At 37.1% G+C, this 19,828-nt stretch overlaps 1 protein-coding gene across 2 annotated transcripts in view; it reads right to left on the bottom strand.

Moving 5' to 3' along the window:
- Window positions 1-14,772: 14,772 nt before the first annotated feature.
- Window positions 14,773-19,828, bottom strand: part of PHF6 (PHD finger protein 6) — a 49,627-nt gene continuing 44,571 nt past the window's right edge. For both annotated transcript variants that reach the window (XM_012764775.2, XM_012764780.2), the window contains 2 exons: window positions 15,796-15,925; window positions 14,773-15,466 (listed from right to left, as the gene is read on the bottom strand). In XM_012764775.2, the coding sequence (XP_012620229.1) occupies window positions 15,796-15,925 (130 nt within the window). In that variant the 3' untranslated portion in view covers window positions 14,773-15,466. The remainder of the gene's footprint in view (window positions 15,467-15,795; window positions 15,926-19,828) is intronic.

Below are 19,828 nucleotides of genomic sequence, written 5' to 3'. Positions count from 1 at the left end.
ACCATTTGATCTTTCAGTAGATGGTCTCTGATCTCCCTTCACAGTTGCTTCAAGGACCTTGCTAAGAAATTAGACAAAGCTGTGTTGTCCAATATAGTAGCCACCAGCCACATGTGGCTATTTAAATTTAAATTAAGTAAAATTAAATAAAATAAACAATTTGGCTCCTCAGTCCTACTTGCTACATTTCGAATGTTCGAAGAGCCATTTCGAAGAGCCACTTGTAGCTACTGTATTGGACAGTGCAGACATAGAATATTTCCATCATTGCAGAAAGTTCTGTAGGACAGCCCTGGGTTAAAGAGTGGTTTTCTGGAAAGAATGCCAAGGAACAGTCTCAGAGCCTCAGTAGGAAGGACATTCCTAGACCCAGACTTCTCAGTGTAAGATGATATTGCTACCAGGTGCATTAAACAGACAGACAGTTTCAGTCCACCTAAGACTTGGGATTTCCAGGACTATTTTAGCCCAGAGGCAAATGATTTCATGAAGATAAGACTGCTACTATAAGTAGAAAACAAAGTAGAACTGAGGAAAATTGATAATAGAAATCTAGTTGTGGTTGTCTTAGAATCTTCGGGAATTGCTCTTTTATGTCCTATTTTCTGACAGGCATCAACAAAACCCCTGCCCCTCCCCCCTTTTTCAGAGTCTTGCTCTGTCACACAGGCTGGAGTGAGCCAATGGTGCTATCACAGCTCACTATATCCTCGAATTCCTGAGCTCAAGCGACCCTCCGACCCTCCCATCTCAGCCTCCCGAGTAGCTGGGGCTCTACCACACCCAGCTAATTTTTTTGAGACAGGAGGACCAATGAGATTGGTCTCAAATTCCTGGCCTCAAGCGATCCTCCTGCCTTAACCTCCCCAAATACTGAGATTACAGGCATGAGCCACCATGGCCAGCCTTTGTACAAAGCCCCTTTCTTTTTTGCTCCACTTCTAACTCTCAGTTTATCAGTATGTATCAATACACTGGGAGGAACATTCTGTCAAAAATTCATTACCAATATACCTCCAATTTAAACTTCTAAACCAAAAGCATGATTCCGTCCTTAGTTGACATGACATTTCAGTTATCTGATTGGTGGAGGGAGTGTTCTTAAAACTTATGAGGGAGGAGGCGAAGCAGGATAGGGAAAGGAAGAGAGCTGAGAAAGGATATGGCCTCAAGTAAAGTTTAGCCTTGGCCTGGTCCATAGGGGGAAACAACTGCAGTAGTCTTGCTGTGAAGTAGGCCAGAGATTTGGTATTCTAGAATTTTGTATCCATCCATTGTTTACTCAGGAAGAAGGGAGTGTAGACTCCCAGGCTCCCATCAAGCAAGGACAAGTAATCAGAGAAGATTGCAGGCGTAAGCTGCACTTGAAACAAATGTGGGATAGGACACTAGCTGGTGTGGGGACTTAAGCAGGGCACCAACAGCATCTACTGCACCCAGGTCCACAGGCTACACGAAATAGATACTAATGAAAATAAGTTATCATAGGACTATATTTGGAAATACCTTCTAATATTAAACTAGTTTAAAGGTATATCAGCATGAATATAAATAATGCTAATAATGACTATGTGTACTGTATAATTAAGACTATGCCTAATTTCCACCATTTGTTAAAAATGCAAAAAGCCTGTTTAAGTAACTCATTTTAGTAAATAATTTGTTTAGCTGAATCCAGATAAAATTCTAAAAACTACATGATACAGAAATGTTTATACTTCCATTTTGTGTGTGGACTTTTAAAGGCATACTATTTGATACATTTTTTAATAGTTATTTAACAGTTGTATTTTATCTCTATTATTTTGATTCTATTTCCTAATATTTGTAAGTGTCTTTGGGACATATAAATTAGTATAAAACTAGAGTAATGAGCATTTGATTTTATATATTCTACTAGAATTGCCTATAATACATGCCTATATTTATATATCTTTATATATAAGTTGTAATATATATTACATATAATATATAGATAGTAATCATATATAAAGTGAATTTGGACCTCAAGATGATTTCAAACAAAACGTCAACATGCATTTACTGCCCCCACTGCCTGTGGAAATTTAACAAGAACAGTAAACACTTGATAGCATTTACCATTAGAGAAATTTAAACACTGGATATTTGAAGACAACCAGGGATTATTGTTAAAATTGGGGTGGGGAGTTCGATAATAGTATTGCGATTGTATTTTTAACACATTAACTGCCATGTGAGTTATATTTAATTCACGCTAGTCTTGAGCCCAGGCCTCGTGAAGCATATGTAACTTACACATCTCTTTACCTTGGGAGCCACGTGGTATGCAGGCAACTCATGCTTCCATGCTGTAGCATATGTGTTACATGACGGGTGGCCCCATGGGCAAAACCCTGCAGTTGGTTCACGAAAATCTTACTTGTTTTCTTATTGTTACAATTAATATTGACAATTTAACTGCATATAACACACACAGAAAACAAGAAATAACAAATTTTTCATTAAGTTAGAAAAGACTGTTTTGTTTTTGAAGTTTTTATTCTATTTTTATAATAAAACACCGTGGCCCCAAGTAAAAAAATTTTTTTCTAGTATGGCAGCCAATGTGTTAAAAAGTCTTTGTATTTTAGAGATATGTAATGATATATATGAGGATGAAATTATATCTCTGGGATGTGCTTAAAAATAAACTAAGGTTATGTGTGGAGGGGACTAGGTAGGAAAATATATGAAACAAGATGGAAAATTAGCTGATAATTGTTGAAGCTGGGTAATGTGTATATGGCAAAAACTTTCTACAGGGCATTTAGCAATATGAATCAACGGACTTACAAAAAATGTGTACCAAACTCTTTTTTTTTTTTTTTATTTTAAAGAGATTTATTTCGAGCCAAATTTGAGGACCATGACCTGGAGCCACTGCCAACAGGCCTTGGGCAAGTGGACTCCAAACTCTTTGACTTAGGAATTTCTTTTGTAGAAATTTATCTTAAGGAAATAATCAGACAAGGGTAGAAAGCTGTTTGTACAAGAATGTTCATCTAGGCATTGTTTATTTTTAGACATTTATTACCTATGTGTCCTATAAGTAAAAAGAAATGTTACTTCAAAATGAAAAAGGAATCTAAGATAGATGAGGACACGAGATACAAACAAAACAAAGCAGTGGCAGCTAAAGGGTAAAAACAGCTGAGAAGGTCACTTTCTTCTATTTTTCTGCTGATGGGTTTAACTTTTAAAAAATTTCAAAAATTATCAAAAAAGTTGCAAGAATAACACAAAGAATGCCTGTGTATCCTTCACCAAGATGCACCAACTTGTAACATTTTGCCTCATTTGCTTTATCTCTCTTTATACACACATACTTTTTTTCTGAACCAGTTAAATGGTAGACATGACACCTCATCACACCTAAACACTTCAGTATGCATTTACTAAGAACAAAAATATTCTCTTATATAACTACAGTACAATGAGCAGAATCAGGAAATTAACATTGATACAATAACATTATCTAATATTCAACCCATATTTACATTTAGCCAATAGTTCCCAAAATGTCCTTCACAGCAAGAATTTTTTTTTTTTTCCTGAATCAGGATCCAATTCAGGATTGAACATTACTTTTAGTTGGCATGTCTCTTTAGTCACCTTTAATTTGGAGCAGTTCCTCAGTCTTTCTTTGTTTTTCAAGACTTTTTTTAAGGAGTACAGGCCAGTCGTTCTGCAGAATATCCTTCAATCTGAGGGGCTCTGCTGTTTCTTCATGATTAGATCATTAGATCAGTACTATTTACAATAACAAAACAGCAACAACAAAACCTGGAAACAATTGTCCAATGATAGGGAAATAGTTAAGTAAACTATGATAAATCCACAAAATGGAATATTTTGCAGTCAGTAAGAATGACAGAGCATATCTGACCTGGGAAGATATTTCCAATTCTTAAGTGAAAAAGCATATTACAACTTAATAGACATTAAGCCCATTTTTGTAAAAAAAATTATATATGGTCATATATATGCATAGAAATGCCTGAAAGATTTTATTAAAAAATACAATGGTGACCTATGATTGGTAGGATTATGGGACATTCAAAATTTTTATTTTTACTTATCTGTATTTTCTAGTTTCTATATAATCATCAATTCACCTGTGAATAGTGTAAAAAAAAAAAACTTGAAGCTAGCTTCTCTATTTTATATCTGAAGGATGACTGTGTGGAAAAGACAATACCAATGACTTCCTGTTAAAAAAAAAAGAAAAAGCACTTATCTACCATGAAACAGCTAATTTCACTTATAATCACTTTATTTTTTGTTGTATTCCTTAACATAATGTCGTCGTTTAAGGGATATTACCCTCATTTTGACAGATAGGGTTGGGGTAGAGGCTGAGACAAGAAAGGTATCTTGTTCAGAGTTACAAGTTAGAAGTGGCAGAGCTAGGATTCAAACCCAGGTCTTTCAGACCATAAAGCTCTATTTTTTCCACCTCACATTGCTCCTGTGTAGCCCTGCTGCAGGGCAGAACTAGGAGAATCAAAAGGTAGAAGTTGCAAAGAGGCGACTTTTTAAAAAGATAGAACTGAACAATTGTGAAATGATCTGAGCTCTCTGTACCTAGAAGTGCTTAAGTAGAAGGCAGACGTCATTCAGGGATGTGGCAGAAGGGGCTCCTGAAAGAGAAAGGCAGCACCATTTTTCAGCTATCTGCTGCCTGACTCTATGTGGATAGAGGGCTTGGAATGTTGACTACAATGCCTCAGCTTTTGGTCTCACCACCAATCACCTGGTGATTTTCATAGGTTTTATAAGTAGCCACGTGTTTTAACTTTTATTTTTTTTGACTAGACAAGAATTTTATATATATATATATATATATATATATATATATATATATATATATACATAGATCCATTTTGCTTTCCCATGCCTCGAGCTTTGGTTGTCTTTACCACGGCATTTTTCATAGGCAAGTTGGTTAATCACTTCCATCACCCCTTGACATACTGGCCCCAACTTCCCACTTCTCTCAATTCTCTTCCACTTTTTTTTTTGAGACAGAGTCTCGCTTTGTTGTCCTGGCTAGAGTGAGTGCCATGGTGTCAGCCTAGCTCACAGCAACCTCAAACTCCTGGGCTCAAGCGATCCTACTGCCTCAGCCTCCCAAGTAGCTGGGACTATAGGCATGCACCACCATGCCCAGCTAATCTCTTATATATATATCAGTTGGCCAATTAATTTCTTTCTATTTATAGTAGAGACGGGGTCCTGCTCTTGCTCAGGCTGGTTTTGAACTCCTGACCTCGAGCAATCCACCCGCCTAGGCCTCCCAGAGAGCTAGGATTACAGGCGTGAGCCACTGCGCCCGGCCTTCTCTTCCACTTTTTTACCTTTCTAGTGCCTACAATTCATCCCACCCTTACATCTGGGTGTTTTTCCTTTGCCAAGGAAATACCAGATTTTGTGTATAAATTCCTTTTAAATCTCTGCTATCAGGAAAGGGGATAGGTAGATAGTTACGTGGAGACTGCCAGCTGATGGAAGGAATTCTCAATCTTGGGTCACCTACAAAAGCAGATTAGCAGAGGACCAAGAGACAGCACTTAGACTGTGAGGGGCATCAAATAGAGTCAAGAAGTATGATAAGAACTAAAAAAAGGCCAGGCGCAGTGGCTCACACCTATAATCCTAGCACTCTGGGAGGCTGAGGTGGGAGGATTGCTTGCACTCAGGAGTTCAAGACCAGCCTGAGCAAGAGCAAGACCCCGTCTCAACTATAAATAGAAAGAAATTAGCCAAACAACTAAAAATAGAAAAAATCAGCCGGCACAGTGGCACGTGCCTGTAGTTCCAGCTATCCAGGAGGCTGAGGCAGGAGGACTGCTTGAGCCCAGGAGTTTCAGGTTGCTGTGAGCTAGGCTGACACCACGGCACTCTAGCCCGGGCAACAGAGTGAGACTGTCTCGAAAAAAAAAAAAATCCATTGGTTTTCCCCAATAGTCACTGGTGAACTCTGCTGGAGCAGTTTTAGTGCAGTTGAGAGAAGTGAAGTTGGGCTGAGGAACAAGTAATAAAAATATGGAAGTGGAAATGTCAAGTGGGGACTTGACTTTTAAGAAAATTACATGAGAAGAGAAGAAAATTGGGTAAAAGCTGGACTTGGGAACATAGGTACAAGGGCTGGTGTGGAGGGTCTTGAGTCTATGTTCACTCCTTTAATCCTCACAACTCTGTGAATGAAGCACTTTTTTTCTTTTCTAGAGACAGAGTCTCGCTCTGTGGCCCAGGCTGGAGTGCAGTGGCAGGATCACATTTCACTGCGGCCTGGAACTCCTGGGCTCAAGCGATTCTCCCACCTCAGCCTCCCAGGTCGCTGTGCCCAGTTGTGAAGTACTATTTTTTTTTTGGAGACAGAGTCTCACTTTGTTGCCCAGGCTAGAATGAGTGCTGTAGCGTCAGCCTAGCTCACAGCAACCTCAATCTCCTGGGCTTAAGTGATCCTTCTGCCTCAGCCTCCCAAGTAGCTGGGACTACAGGCATGTGCCACCATACCCCGCTAATTTTTTCTATATATATTAGTTGGCCAATTAATTTCTTTCTTTTTTTTTTTTTTGAGACAGAGTCTCACTTTGTTGTCCAGGCTAGAGTGAGTGCCGTGGCGTCAGCCTAGCTCACAGCAACCTCAAACTCCTGGGCTCAAGGGATCCTCCTGCCTCAGCCTCCCAAGTAGCTGGGACTACAGGCATGTGCCACCATGCCCGGCTAATTTTTTGTATATATTAGTTGGCCAATTAATTTCTTTCTATTTATAGTAGAGACGGGGTCTCGCTCTTGCTCAGGCTGGTTTCGAACTCCTGACCTTGAGCAATTCTCCTACCTCAGACTCCCAGAGTGCTAGGATTACAGGCGTGAGCCACCTCGCCCGGCGTGAAGTACTATTTTTATCTGCATTTTAAAGATGAGATAATGGAGGAGAGAAGTTAAATGAATTAATCAAGTTTACATGGAATTTGAATCCAGGCTACCAAAATCTAGAGTCTGTATGCTTAAGTTTGTAATAGTTTCTAAGTACTATATTGAGAAAGACAAGTAAGTAAAAAGGACTGAAGATGGAGAACCTGAGACTAAACACAAAATATCTGTGGTGGCATCAGTCTGCATTGTTGTGATTTTCTCCAACAGGTCATCTCCCTCCGCTGTAAGGGTGGGGTGAACTCTAGGAATAGGGGAGGTAAAAGGTTGGAAGAGAACTGAGAGAAGTGGGAAAGTTGAGACCAGTGGTATCAAGAGGTAATGGAGGCTGGGCGTGATGGCTCACGCTATAATCCTAGCACTCTGGGAAGCTGAGATAGGAGAATTGCTCAAGGTCAGGAGTTGAAACCAGCCTGAGCAAGAGCGAGACCCCGTCTCTACTATAAATAGAAAGAAATTAATTAGCCAACCAAAACATATAGAAAAAATTAGCTGGGCATGGTAGCACATGCCTGTAGTCTCAGCTACTTGGGAGGCTGAGGCAGAAGGATTGCTTGAGCCCAGGAGTTTGAGGTTGCTGTGAGCTAGGCTGATGCCATGGCACTCTAGCCTGGGCAACAGAGTGAGACTCTGTCTCAAAAAAAAAAAAAGGTAATGGATGTACTCAACCATCACATCCAGGCTGAGTAGTTAAGGATGTGAGGCCAATAAAGAAAACCAAGGGGTTAAATGTCAGATGAACATGGACATGGTATTGAAGTTAAGAGTCTGGACAAAGGGTTAAAAAAAAAAAAAAAAGAATCCACACTTATTTCTTAGCAGTAAGAATGGAGAAGTTGTATCCAAGAGAGAGAGTGCTAGATTTTCAGGAAGTTAGCAGCTGGATGTGGAAATCAAAGCCAACCAATTATAACCCTATTGACTGATGGTGTCAGTAACAAATAGATACAATTGAGGTCAGGACAATTTAGTTTCGGACTCATGCTTAGTAGCCAGTAAATTAGGTAGAAATGTCCAGGAGAATAGTTGAGACTGAGCATGAAGCTTCAGTGAATGGAGGACAACCATGTGGAACACACAGGTAACACCTATAGCAGATTGTGGTGATGGGTGAGAATAACACAAGATGGCAAAGACCAGAACACCAGGGAATACTTACGTTAGGGGTAGGGAGAAGAGCCAGAAAATAGGTGGTCGTGAAGGGGTGGTACAGATATAGGAATTAAGGTTTCCAGGAGAGCATCAAAGGGAAAAAAAAAAAAAAAGAACAAAAAGATGTGACTATTTCAAGTTTATTTTATCAATCTTTTAGGGGAAGTGGCCTACAAACTGTTGGTTGCATTTCCAAGTTCCACAGAATGGAGTGACCCTAGTTATTAAATGCTTCAAAGACCATAGTAAAGGCTGCCTAAACCTTTTCTCTCCTATTGTGCCTCTTTTCGAAGGAGAAAGAAAATCTGTCAAGCCACTATCCTAAAACATATATTTTCTTTAATACTGTCCCTATATCCCCAGCACACTGGCTAGCTGCCCTAAGCTGTTTGGGTACGTAGGATAGGTTGAAATGCTTAAGAACAACTCTTCTAAGGAAGGGATATTTGGAAAGAATGTTATATTTGAGGATAATGCCAAAATTCCAGTTCTCTGATCTGTAAACTTTCACAAACTGCTTATCTTTTGTGCTTGCTTTCTAACCAAGAACATATGAGAACAGGGTCCAAGGAATTACTGCTTCCTGGTAATACTAAATCAATACTAAATATAGAACATAAGCCTATTGGGCTTAAGGATCAGGAACGTTTGAAAATAAGCCTTTGAGTTAAATTATCTGGCTAACCTCTGAAATAAAAAATAATAGCAGTCCCCATGACTGCTGTAGTTCTGTTACAAATCTTTTTCAGTAAAATAGTTTGGCTAAGGTTATAAATACTAATTATCATAAAAATGTGATTTTGAGAATTAGAAAAAAACTAATTTTCATGTAGCATCAATTCATCTTTGACTACATTCAATGTACTCTTTATTTAGAAACTTTCATGCTGACTGACCAGCATAATTGAATATCTGTGTTATTTTTACCAACAATTTATTTTCAGATATGCAGGTAACTGTTGCTTGAAAATAAAAAATTCTAGCAAATAAGCTAAAAGCATCAGGTCAATTTTTCTGGTTAGTCTTAGATTTTGTTCATACAAGGACAAAATCACTAGTTGAAAAACAAAAAGTTCAGACGATTTTATTTTGTTTAACATAATTTACTAGTTGTTAAACAAAGTTATAATATTGGGAATAAGGGCCATTACATGACATAAAGGTTGTAGGAGTTGTTCAACAAAACGGTATGTGACCCCTTCAAGTGTACTGAACTAAGCTCCATATGACCCTGGACACAAACAAGCAGGCCTATCTGGCAACAATGGACAGTAATAAGCAATCTCTTACTTTTCAGAAAACAAGATGAAGGGAAATGATTCAGAGATTACTATTGTTAATACATATGAAACAAAACCTTTGGATTTAACCTTTTCACGAATGAAATATAGTGCTCAGTTTCCCAAAGATAATGCATAAGCCACTTTGAGATATAGTGTATATATATTTCGATATATCAGCTTCACAACAAAATCAAAACCCCATAGAATTTTCTCTAGTGTATTTTTTTTTAAAGGCGCCATACCTCTTTTCATTAAAAAGCACTGTTCTGGAGTGGAGAAGCAGGCAAGCTTAATCCCTGCAGTGGATGGCAATTTTCATCAAAAATTTAAATATACATAACCATGACTTAGCAGTTCCACTCTGGACATTTAGCTTAAGAAATTACTTGGATAAGAACATGAGGATGTATGTGAGACTGGAAAGAACAATTCCAGTTCATCCATATACTGAAATACCGTGGAGATGCTAAAAATGTGAGAATCTAGATCTACTGACACCTTGTAATGTTGTTCAAGTGAAAAAGATGCAGAACTGTAGGTATAGCATGATCCTATTTATGTTAAAAAGTGTATATGTTATATATGTACAGAAGCACTTAGAAGGATATATATCAAATACTTCTGGGGAGTAGGCTTGTGGAGAAGGGGGGATTTTCACGTTTTACTTTATATACCTTTATATTTTAATTTTGTACATGGACCACATATTACTTTTTTAAAAATCAAGGTAAAATTCACATAACCAAAAATTCACCCTTTAAAATAGTGTAATTCATGGTTTTTAGTATATTCACAAAGTTGTGCAACCATCAACCACTACCTAATATTTCATCATCCCAAAAAGAAACCCTATAAACAGTCACTCATCATTCTGCCATCTCAGCAGCCCGACAACCACTAATCTACATTCTACTTCTATGGATTTGCCTCTCTGGACATTCCATATAAATGGAATCATACAATATGTGACCTTTTGTGTCTGGCTTCTTAGCATGTTTTCAAGGTTCATACACATTGTAGCATGTATCAGTAATTCATTCCTTTTTATGGCTATTACTTTTATAAATAATGTATAAATAGATTTTATTTTTAAAATGCCCAGAAACCCCTCACCCTTCTGTAAAAATCACCTTTTTTTAATGAAATGGAGTCTTTTTCTATTGCTCAAGCTGGAGAGTAGTGGTGCGATCACAGCTCTTTGCAACCTCATGCTCCTGGACTTGAGTGATCCTCCTGCCTCAGCCTCCTGAGCAGATAGGATTACAGGCGTGCACCACAGTGTCCAGCTAATTTTTTTTTTTTTTTTTGTAGAGACTAGGTCTTGTTATGTTGCCCAGGTGGTCTCAAACTCCCAATCTCAAGCAATCCTTCCAACCTTGGTCTCCCAAAGTGCTGGGATTGCAGGCATGAGCTATTGTGCTCAGCCACAAATCATTTTACAGAAACTCAATGACAACAGGTCTAACTCCAGTGCCCATATTAGAGCACAGTTTATTTCTGTCTCTCCACTACCACTCCCTTAAACATTTGGTCTCTCAGGTCCCATTTAAAAGGTTACCCCCTCAAACAGTATTCTTGTTTTCATTATGTCTCTTCATTGAAATATTCACACAGTAGACCTAGTTAGCTCTTTGTCCAGCTGCGTTTTATTTTCCCTATCTCTCCACCACTGCCCCACCCCCAACATAAAAACACACTTATAGCCACAAGAGGTATAGGCAAAGGTATAATTTGGATGTTTATGGATCTGCCGTCTTTTGACAAGGATCCAGGTCTGGTTGATTGACTTTAGTACACTGACAATATGCAGAACATGTCTGCTACAGTGTAACACTTTCAAATACCTTCATTAACTTTTATAGTAACTGGTATTTTATAGTTTTCATCTTCTGGATAAAAATCACAAATACATTTTTTGCTTTATGTCATTAATATCTAGTTACCTCATTATCTGAACAAGGCAATGTTATGTAATATTGGTTGATATATAAAGCAGCACTTTGCCTCCACCACTGAGGACTCTTAACATATAAATATAAAGGGAATTGTTTTTATCTTAAAAAGATAGACTGGCTATTTGCTGGCCATAGAATTTTCCTAAGAAATTCAACTAGGTTTATGCTTTGGAGTGACCTCAGCAGCTGCTGGTGACTGCAGCTGGAAAAACAACAAAGCAAAACAAAAAAAACCCAGCTGTTAATGGTTTCAATAAGCTTAAAGAAACCACATAACTCCCCATCTCCATATTTTTATTGTGGCAATTAAAATGAGACTTAATGGATTTTAAACACATGGAGGCATGCATGTGCTAGGCACTGCTAGGTAATATTTGCAGCCAAACACACCATCCTATGTGCCCACATTAATCACAACCTGTTACTTGATTTTTTTTTTTTTCCCTCTGAGTAGTAACGCAGGTTGGGAATTGTGTGTATGGAACAAGCATATTCTACTCATTAAAACTTTGATTTCTGCCCTGGATATAACAAACCTCAATATATGAACACTGTACTAGAAGTAAGCTTTCCATGGTAATGGGAGTAAATTTAAATCTATAAAGTGGAATCCCTTTATGATGAGGATAGTTTCGGTTTATTTTCAAAATCACCTTCTAACTAGGTCCCAGAGGACTCAATTTAAGTCATAGGTAAACTGAACCATATAATGAAAGAACCAAAATGTAATGCAGTTCGATAATACATAAGAGATTGCTATTTCTCTCCATGATAAAACCTTTATATAGTGAAACTCTGAACTGAGTTAAAATTCACATTTTTTCTCTCATACTTTTTGAATGACAAGTTATTAAACAAACTAGCATTTCACCTTAAAATAAAGCAAGATTAATAGGAACAGTACTATTGCTATTATCAAATCAGCTTCCTTATACGTTTTCACAAAAAAGACATACAAATAATGAAAGTCATAACTCATTTATTGAATGAATAGTATATGCAAGAATACCAATAAAAGGAAACTAATACTACAAACTACAATTTTGAAAATAAAGCCAATATAACAGGAACAAAATATACATAACATGAGAGGAATGTTTGATTTTTGACCCATATGCATTCCTTATCTTTACAATTAACCTAAATGTCTGTTAGAACAAAACTGTATACCTTGGTCTAACTTTAGTGCTTTTTAAAAAAGCAACAACACTCTAGAACACTTTTTCTTTTGCTTTGAGATATTTGAGATTCACACATTTGTTCAAGTACATAGATTCTGATTCAATAGATCTACAGATTTCTTAATATCTTAAGTAGCATGTACTTCTGAGCAAGTACTATCTGAAATTCTAAAATTGCTGATCCTTAAAATAAAATTTATTTCAGTTGTGGGTTTTTAATAAATTGAGATGAAAGTAAAATTCACCCCCTTCCCCCCCTCCCCCTAGGAACAAAGAGTTCTTATTAAAGTATAGAAACTCAAGTCTATCTTTCTACTCTAAAGAACATTTCTTACTAACATTTCTGGTAAGGCAATAAAATGCTCCAGAATAATCTTCAATATACGCTTGCAAAGATTACACTGTTTAATATCAATAACAAAAACAAAAACAAAACAAAAAACAAGAAAAAAATAAAAAAGGAAAAAAAGAAAAGACATTTCAAAATTTTAGGCTAAAATATACATAAAAGACAGTTATGGCAGTATTTTTTGAAATGATGTGAATGTTATATACTTATCAAATAATGTCATGCTTATTAAAACTACAGTTAAGGACTTAAGAGATGTACAGTAAATACACTGCTGAGGTCCATTTTTCTAAATATTAATACCACAATGTAATTACTACCCAGAAGATGATGATGCTACTTGGGAACTTAAGTACTGTACAATTTTTACATTGTAAGGCACTTTTACTCAGCATGTGATGAAAACATGATTAGAGAATCAAAATATTAGCGGTTTACAACCAAAAGTGATTTTTCATGTGACTTTGAGTTACATTTCAATTTTTAATGAAAGACTGTTTAGCCAATCACACCACAGTGAGAAAAACAGGTAGTCAGCCACTTACCTAGCCAACCAAAAGGTAAAGTGCTATTCTGGTTGGCAGTGGCAGAAAAAGGGCTGAAGAAACCCATACAAAGTCATACATTTTACTACATAACAAATCCATCAACTGACAGCTATAGTATTTGAAGTCCTTTACATAATTATTGACTGGCCATGATTACCCCTGGCACCTTCCATTTTTCCTAAAAAAAAAAAAATGATTACAGTAGTTGTCCAAAAATGAAGGAGCTCTGTTGTCCCATGGGTAAGTCTATGGCACACAATGTAAAAAATGATCTAGACACAGTGATTTAAAGATTTAAAAAATAATGATTTTCAAGCTGTTGTGAGGAAATAAAGTACAGATCCTTTGGGAAAAGTCACATAGCTTGGTAAACAAACATCTAGATCTGTTCTTGCACTTCAAGTCATGATGAATTTTGAAAATTAATCACATACACACAAAAAACCCCAATGTCATATTAAGAGCAAAAGGAGAAAACATATAGGGCAACCCACTAATAAAGCTAGTTTCCTTCTAAAAAATAACAATGAAACATGGTTAAAATAAAGCAAGCATTGAGTCCCTTGATTTAAGTAAATGTGTGAAAACACACTTGACAAACATGATCATAAGGGACTAGCAATTAAAAAAATCATTCATTAATAAGCACAGTGTAATTTTCCACCTGTTACATTTTTAAAATGCTGTTCTATCAGCTGCAGAATATCTCAATGTATAGTTAATATGTTATTTCTTATTTGCAAATCTGCTTTATTGTGGTAGATTAACTAATAATTCAGAAATCAGAATCCCTCCCCTTTGTTTGAGGTGCTATGGTAATATTAGGCAGACCACAACTAAAGTTTTTTGGTTTTGCCATAAAGAAATACATAAATGTGCTTCAGCAGGTAAGTGGAAGAAGAAAATATCACTAGCTAGAATGCCAGTGTGAAAACCCTCTTTAAAAAGCTGGGTTCTTAGGCTTTCACAAACAATTCTGATGATCAATAAAACAACACTGAGCCCTACCAGAAGAAAAGCAGGGCACAAAAGCCTATTTTATAGGTAACCAAAGCAATGATTAAAAACATTTAAAAATATTAAATAAAGTTTCTAAAATAGTGGTCACAAAATTAAAAATAAATACTGTTTTATGCGAAGACTGTTTTTTACTCCTACAGCACACGAGACCTCCTTACACACTTTGGGCCAATATGTAAAGTGTTCCATACAACAGGGCACTTGAGAGGAACAGGTTTGGGACATGGTATCTAAAGTCCTTTAGCGAGTAGTAACTCTTTAAATGTAAATGAGGTTTAATTTGCTGTTGTCAAATGTTAGTTTAAACTTGAAAGGATTTGATCATTTTGCCAGAAGCCCACTGTATGACATGGAAACACAAGAGGTGTACTGTCATGAGAATTTTGGCATAAGCACTGGAGCTCATAGCTTACAATCACCAGTTGCCGGAGTCCATGCTGGTCAGTGAGAACAACTTTAACAGGAACCAAATGAAAAGCTTTAGCATACTTCTTGGAAGAGAGTTTTAGCATGTGCTGTCAACACCAAGAGAAAAAGAAGGTTCTCTTCATTTCTAGCCTCTATTACTTGAGTGTGAAAAAAAAATCCACAAATTACCATGTGTTGCCACCAGTGGCATGTTTGCATTGTAAAGTAAAATTTGCTTATGCTTTCCCTTGAGTATGAATCCACTAAACAAACTTAAACACTCGAAACAGTAGAACTTTGTTCAGTCCAGAAATATAGCTTACTTCATTTCAATGTCTGCTTTAACTGTTGACACTATACACAGGGTTAATAGTGTTTCAATTGCTTCCCAGAAACTGCAAACTACAGCTATGTAATATCAACATGTCAAACTCAGCCTTCTAGTGAAGGCTCATAAAACAAACAAGACATTTTAGGCAGTTCAATGAAGGTTCTAAGAGTTGGGCAGTAAAAAGTTACAAACCCTTTTCGATTTTAGAAAACAGTGAAAAAAGAATAGTAGTTATGGATGTCTTATTCATTCTCAGTTTTCTAACTCTGTCCCATGAACCTGTTTAAAAGATGATAAAAAAATGTAAAATATCATGCTTGAGGGGCACACAATCAATATAATGTTATTGAGGAGTGAGAATATCTTACTGATTCAACATTACAACTACATTTATTCATAAAGTGGATAGCTTGTTTTTACGATTACAAAATCAACTAGTTAAAAAAAAAACTACTACACAAGCCTACAAAATCCTCAAAATTCTAGTAACATGCTCTTAATTAAGTATAATAGGATTAAAAAATCTTACTGCATACCATTACTTCAACATGTATTTATCAGTGTGTATTGTATCCTAACAACAGATCCCATATAATTAACTTTCATACCTAGTTTCCATTAAGTTGCTGCTGAGTTAGTTGTTGCTGATCAATTTCTACTTTTCCCCGGCTTTTACTCTCTCGTTCCTCATCTTCTTCATCTCTCTCATCATTTCCACTATGATTTTTACAATACAGTCTACAATGATGAAAGACAAAAATCTCAAAATACTTTGTCATTGTTGATGAGAATACATTCGTTCCATTGTTAGTAGGTGAGGTTAGTGCCTATTTAAAATATGGGTTTCCTCATCCATATTTAAAAATATTCCACAATTAGTTACAGGTCTATGTCTATCTAAAATATAGGAAAACATACTATAATTGAGATAAAAGTTCATCTGAAATAAAACCTTTGGTTTAGGATGACAGTTATATGGCAATTCCTCATTTTGCTCAATGGAATTAAAAGTAAAGTTTTTGACCAACTTGAAAATAACTTTCAAGTATATGGATAAAATAATCAAATTCTATACATTTGTTTCATATACAGAATTTAAAATCACATTTTAGGAAATATATATTCTATATATACTGCTGCTTTCTGCTCACATTTCATGAAACAATTTTACTCAATCCCTTCAAATGCCTTTTCATCATTAGTGTTCTGGCTTTCACTAGAATACCTTTCACTAGAATACCTTTCAATACCTTTCATTCAACTGTTTTCTGGCACTGCATTTGGCTACATCTCTCTTAATCTAGACTAGTCCCTCCTACTTCTTGTTTGCTCATGACACTGACTTTTTTGGATGCAATCAGGTCAGACAGCTTGTTAACTGTAGCATACTCTGGATTTTTCTAATTGTGATACTGTTTTATTTGGTTGTCTCTCACCCTGTATTTCTTATAAACTGGAAATAAGGTCGAAGGGCTTAGTTAGCATCAGGTTCAACTTTTCTTTTTTTAGTAAAGACACTTTTTAGGTGATCCTGCATACTTCTGGAAGCATGCAATTTCAAACTGATGCTATGTTTGATCATTTGGTTCAGATGGTGGTGATGGCCAAATTTCTCCATTGTAAAGGTAGGTTTGCCATATAAAAACTAGATAGTAATCCCTGGAGTGATACTTCAATACTACTTCCATAACCTTTTATTTGGGTATATACACTGTACATTTTAAAAATGATCCTCCTGCCTCAGCTTTCTGAGTAGCTTGGATTACAGGAGTGCACCACCACACCTGGCTAGTTTTTCTATTTTTAGTAGAGACAGGGTCTTGCTCTTTTTCAGATTGGTCTCGAACTCTGACCTCAAGCAATCCTCCCGCCAGTCTCTCAGAGTCCTAGGATTACAGGTGTGAGCCTCCTTGCCTGTCCAAAATTAAGTTATTTTTTTTAGATAGCGTATCACTTTGTAACCTGGGCTAGAATGCCAGGGTGTCATGCCTAGCTCACAGCAACCTCAAACTCCTGGGCTCAAGCAATCCTTCTGCCTCAGCCTCCTGAGTAGCTGGGACTACAGGTATGCACCACCATGCTCAGCTAATATTTTCTATATATTTTTAGTTGGCCAATTAATTTATTTCTATTATAAGTAGAGACAGGGTCTCGCTCTTGCTCTCAGACTGGTCTTGAATTCCTGAGCTCAAAGGATCCACCAGCCTCAGCCTCCCAGAGTGCTAGGATTACAGGCATGAGCCACGGTGCCTGGCCCAAGTTTTTAATAAAAATAGTAATATAGGTGATTTGGGGCAATTAAAGAAGGGTAGGCTGAACTGAGCTCAGTTTTAAGTCAGTTTTTTCATTATTATACACAAGATAATAATGAAGAAATGCTTAGAAATCATTCCCTGGATGCCCTCTTGTGGTCAACAACAGATAAAAGATGATCATCAATTTTACATGTAATTTGTACTTTTCAAATGCTACACATTGGGAACTATCTCTTTTTAAATTATGCGGGACTTTTACAGGACAACTTATTGGCATTCTTCAACAAGTAGGGGGAGAAATGAGGGAGTTGGGTAGGAATTGCTCCATATATTAAAATAGACTTAAGAGACATATCAAATGCAATGGATGAACCTGTATGTATCCAGATTTGAAGAAATTAAGTCTCAAATGACATATTCCAGACAACTGGGGAAACATGAAAATGAATTCAGCATAAGATGATACTAATAAATAACTGTTAATTTTATAAACTGTGATGATGGGATAGTGACTAAGTAATAAACAACCATACTTTTAAAAGATACATAAACTGAAGTATGTAGGGATAAAATGACAAGAGATCTGGGACTCTGCTTTGACATACTTCAGGAAATCAAACAATAGCTAAAACAACTGTGGCAATAACTTGGGAACTGCTGATATGGGGAGTTGTTATACTATTCTATTTTTGTTTACATTTGAAAATCTTTATTTATGTATTTTTTTGAGATAGAGTCTCACTCTCTTGCCTGAGCTAGAGTGCTGTGGCATCAGCCTAGCTCACAGCAACCTCAAACTCCTGGGCTCAAGCCATACTACTGCCTCAGCCTCCCAAGTAGCTGGGACTACAGGCATGCACCACCATGCCCGGCTAATTTTTTCTATATATTTTAGTTGGCCAATTAATTTCTTTCTATTTATAGTAGAGATGGGGTCTCACTCTTGCTCAGGCTGGTTTCAAACTCCTGACCCCGAGCAATCCACCTGCCTCGGCCTCCCAGAGTGCTAGGATTACAGGCGTGAGCCACGACGCCCGGCCTCTTTTCTTTTTTTATTTCTGCATATTATAGGGGTACAAATATTTAGGTTTCATATGTTGCCCATGTCCTCCACTCCCCCCCCTAAAAATCTTTTCGATAGAAAGTTTCCTTTAAAAGGACAAATGGGCCGGGCGCGGTGGCTCACGCCTGTAATCCTAGCTCTTGGGAGGCCGAGGCGGGCGGATTGCTCAAGGTCAGGAGTTCAAAACCAGCCTGAGCAAGAGCGAGACCCCGTCTCTACTATAAATAGAAAGAAATTAATTGGCCAACTGATATATATAGAAAAAATTAGCCGGGCATGGTGGCTCATGCCTGTAGTCCCAGCTACTCGGGAGGCTGAGGCAGAAGGATCGCTCGAGCCTAGGAGTTTGAGGTTGCTGTGAGCTAGGCTGACACCACGGCACTCACTCTAGCCTGGACAAAAAAGTGAGACTCTGTCTCAAAAAAAAAAAATAAATAAAAAAAAAATAAAAGGACAAATGCTTTGTTGTTAAAACAAATTTTAATCCTTTTATGGCATTATTTTTCATTTGTAGATTATTTCCCATTGGCCCTTATGTGCCCTTTACCAGTTTAGGCACCAAGGTCAGAGGTGTCAACTAGTCAAACAAGATCCCTGCTGTTGGCCGGGAGTGGTGGCTCATGCCTATAATCCTAGCAATCTGGGAGGCTGAGGCAGGAGGATTGCTAAGGTCAGGAGTTTGAGACCAGCCTGAGCAAGAGCAAGACCTTGTCTCTACTAAAAATAGAAAGAAATTAATTGGCCAACTAAAAATATATAGAAAAAATTAGCCAGGCATGGTGGCACATGCCTGTAGTCCCAGGAATTTGAGGTTGCTGTGAGCTAGGTTGACCCCATGGCACTCTAGCCCGGGCAACAAAGCTCTGTCTCAAAAAACAAAAAAGATCCCTGCTGTCACAGAACTCACTTTTCTATGGTGACAGACTGACTGATGTTTAAAAAAAATTCATATTTAATGAAAATACTTTATAAGTACAATAAAGACAATGAAACAGGATAAATATAAAAATCATTATGTACTCCTCCCTTGCCTTTTGAATATGAATATAGGCAGGATCCAGAAAGGGCTGGTAAGGAACAAAGGCCACATTTAGGAGATAGGAAAGCCAATTCATTGAGAAATATTCCTCCTTGCATTTCCTTCTATTTTTTCATTCTTCTCTCCCCACACTAACTGCATATGTACTCTCATTTGAACTCAATGGTTTCTGTGTGAAACCCACATTATTAGCAGATTTTAGAAACACCTTTCAATGTGTAATAATTTTTTTGAAAAAGTAATTCAAATGATCATGGATCCCAATGCAAATACTTTTGTTTAGA

The sequence above is a fragment of the Microcebus murinus genome, chromosome X (genome assembly GCF_040939455.1).
Source record: "Microcebus murinus isolate Inina chromosome X, M.murinus_Inina_mat1.0, whole genome shotgun sequence".
Taxonomy (NCBI): Eukaryota; Metazoa; Chordata; class Mammalia; order Primates; family Cheirogaleidae; genus Microcebus; species Microcebus murinus.
Note: the sequence above shows the minus strand (reverse complement) of the source record. Positions and strands in the feature narration are given on the sequence as shown.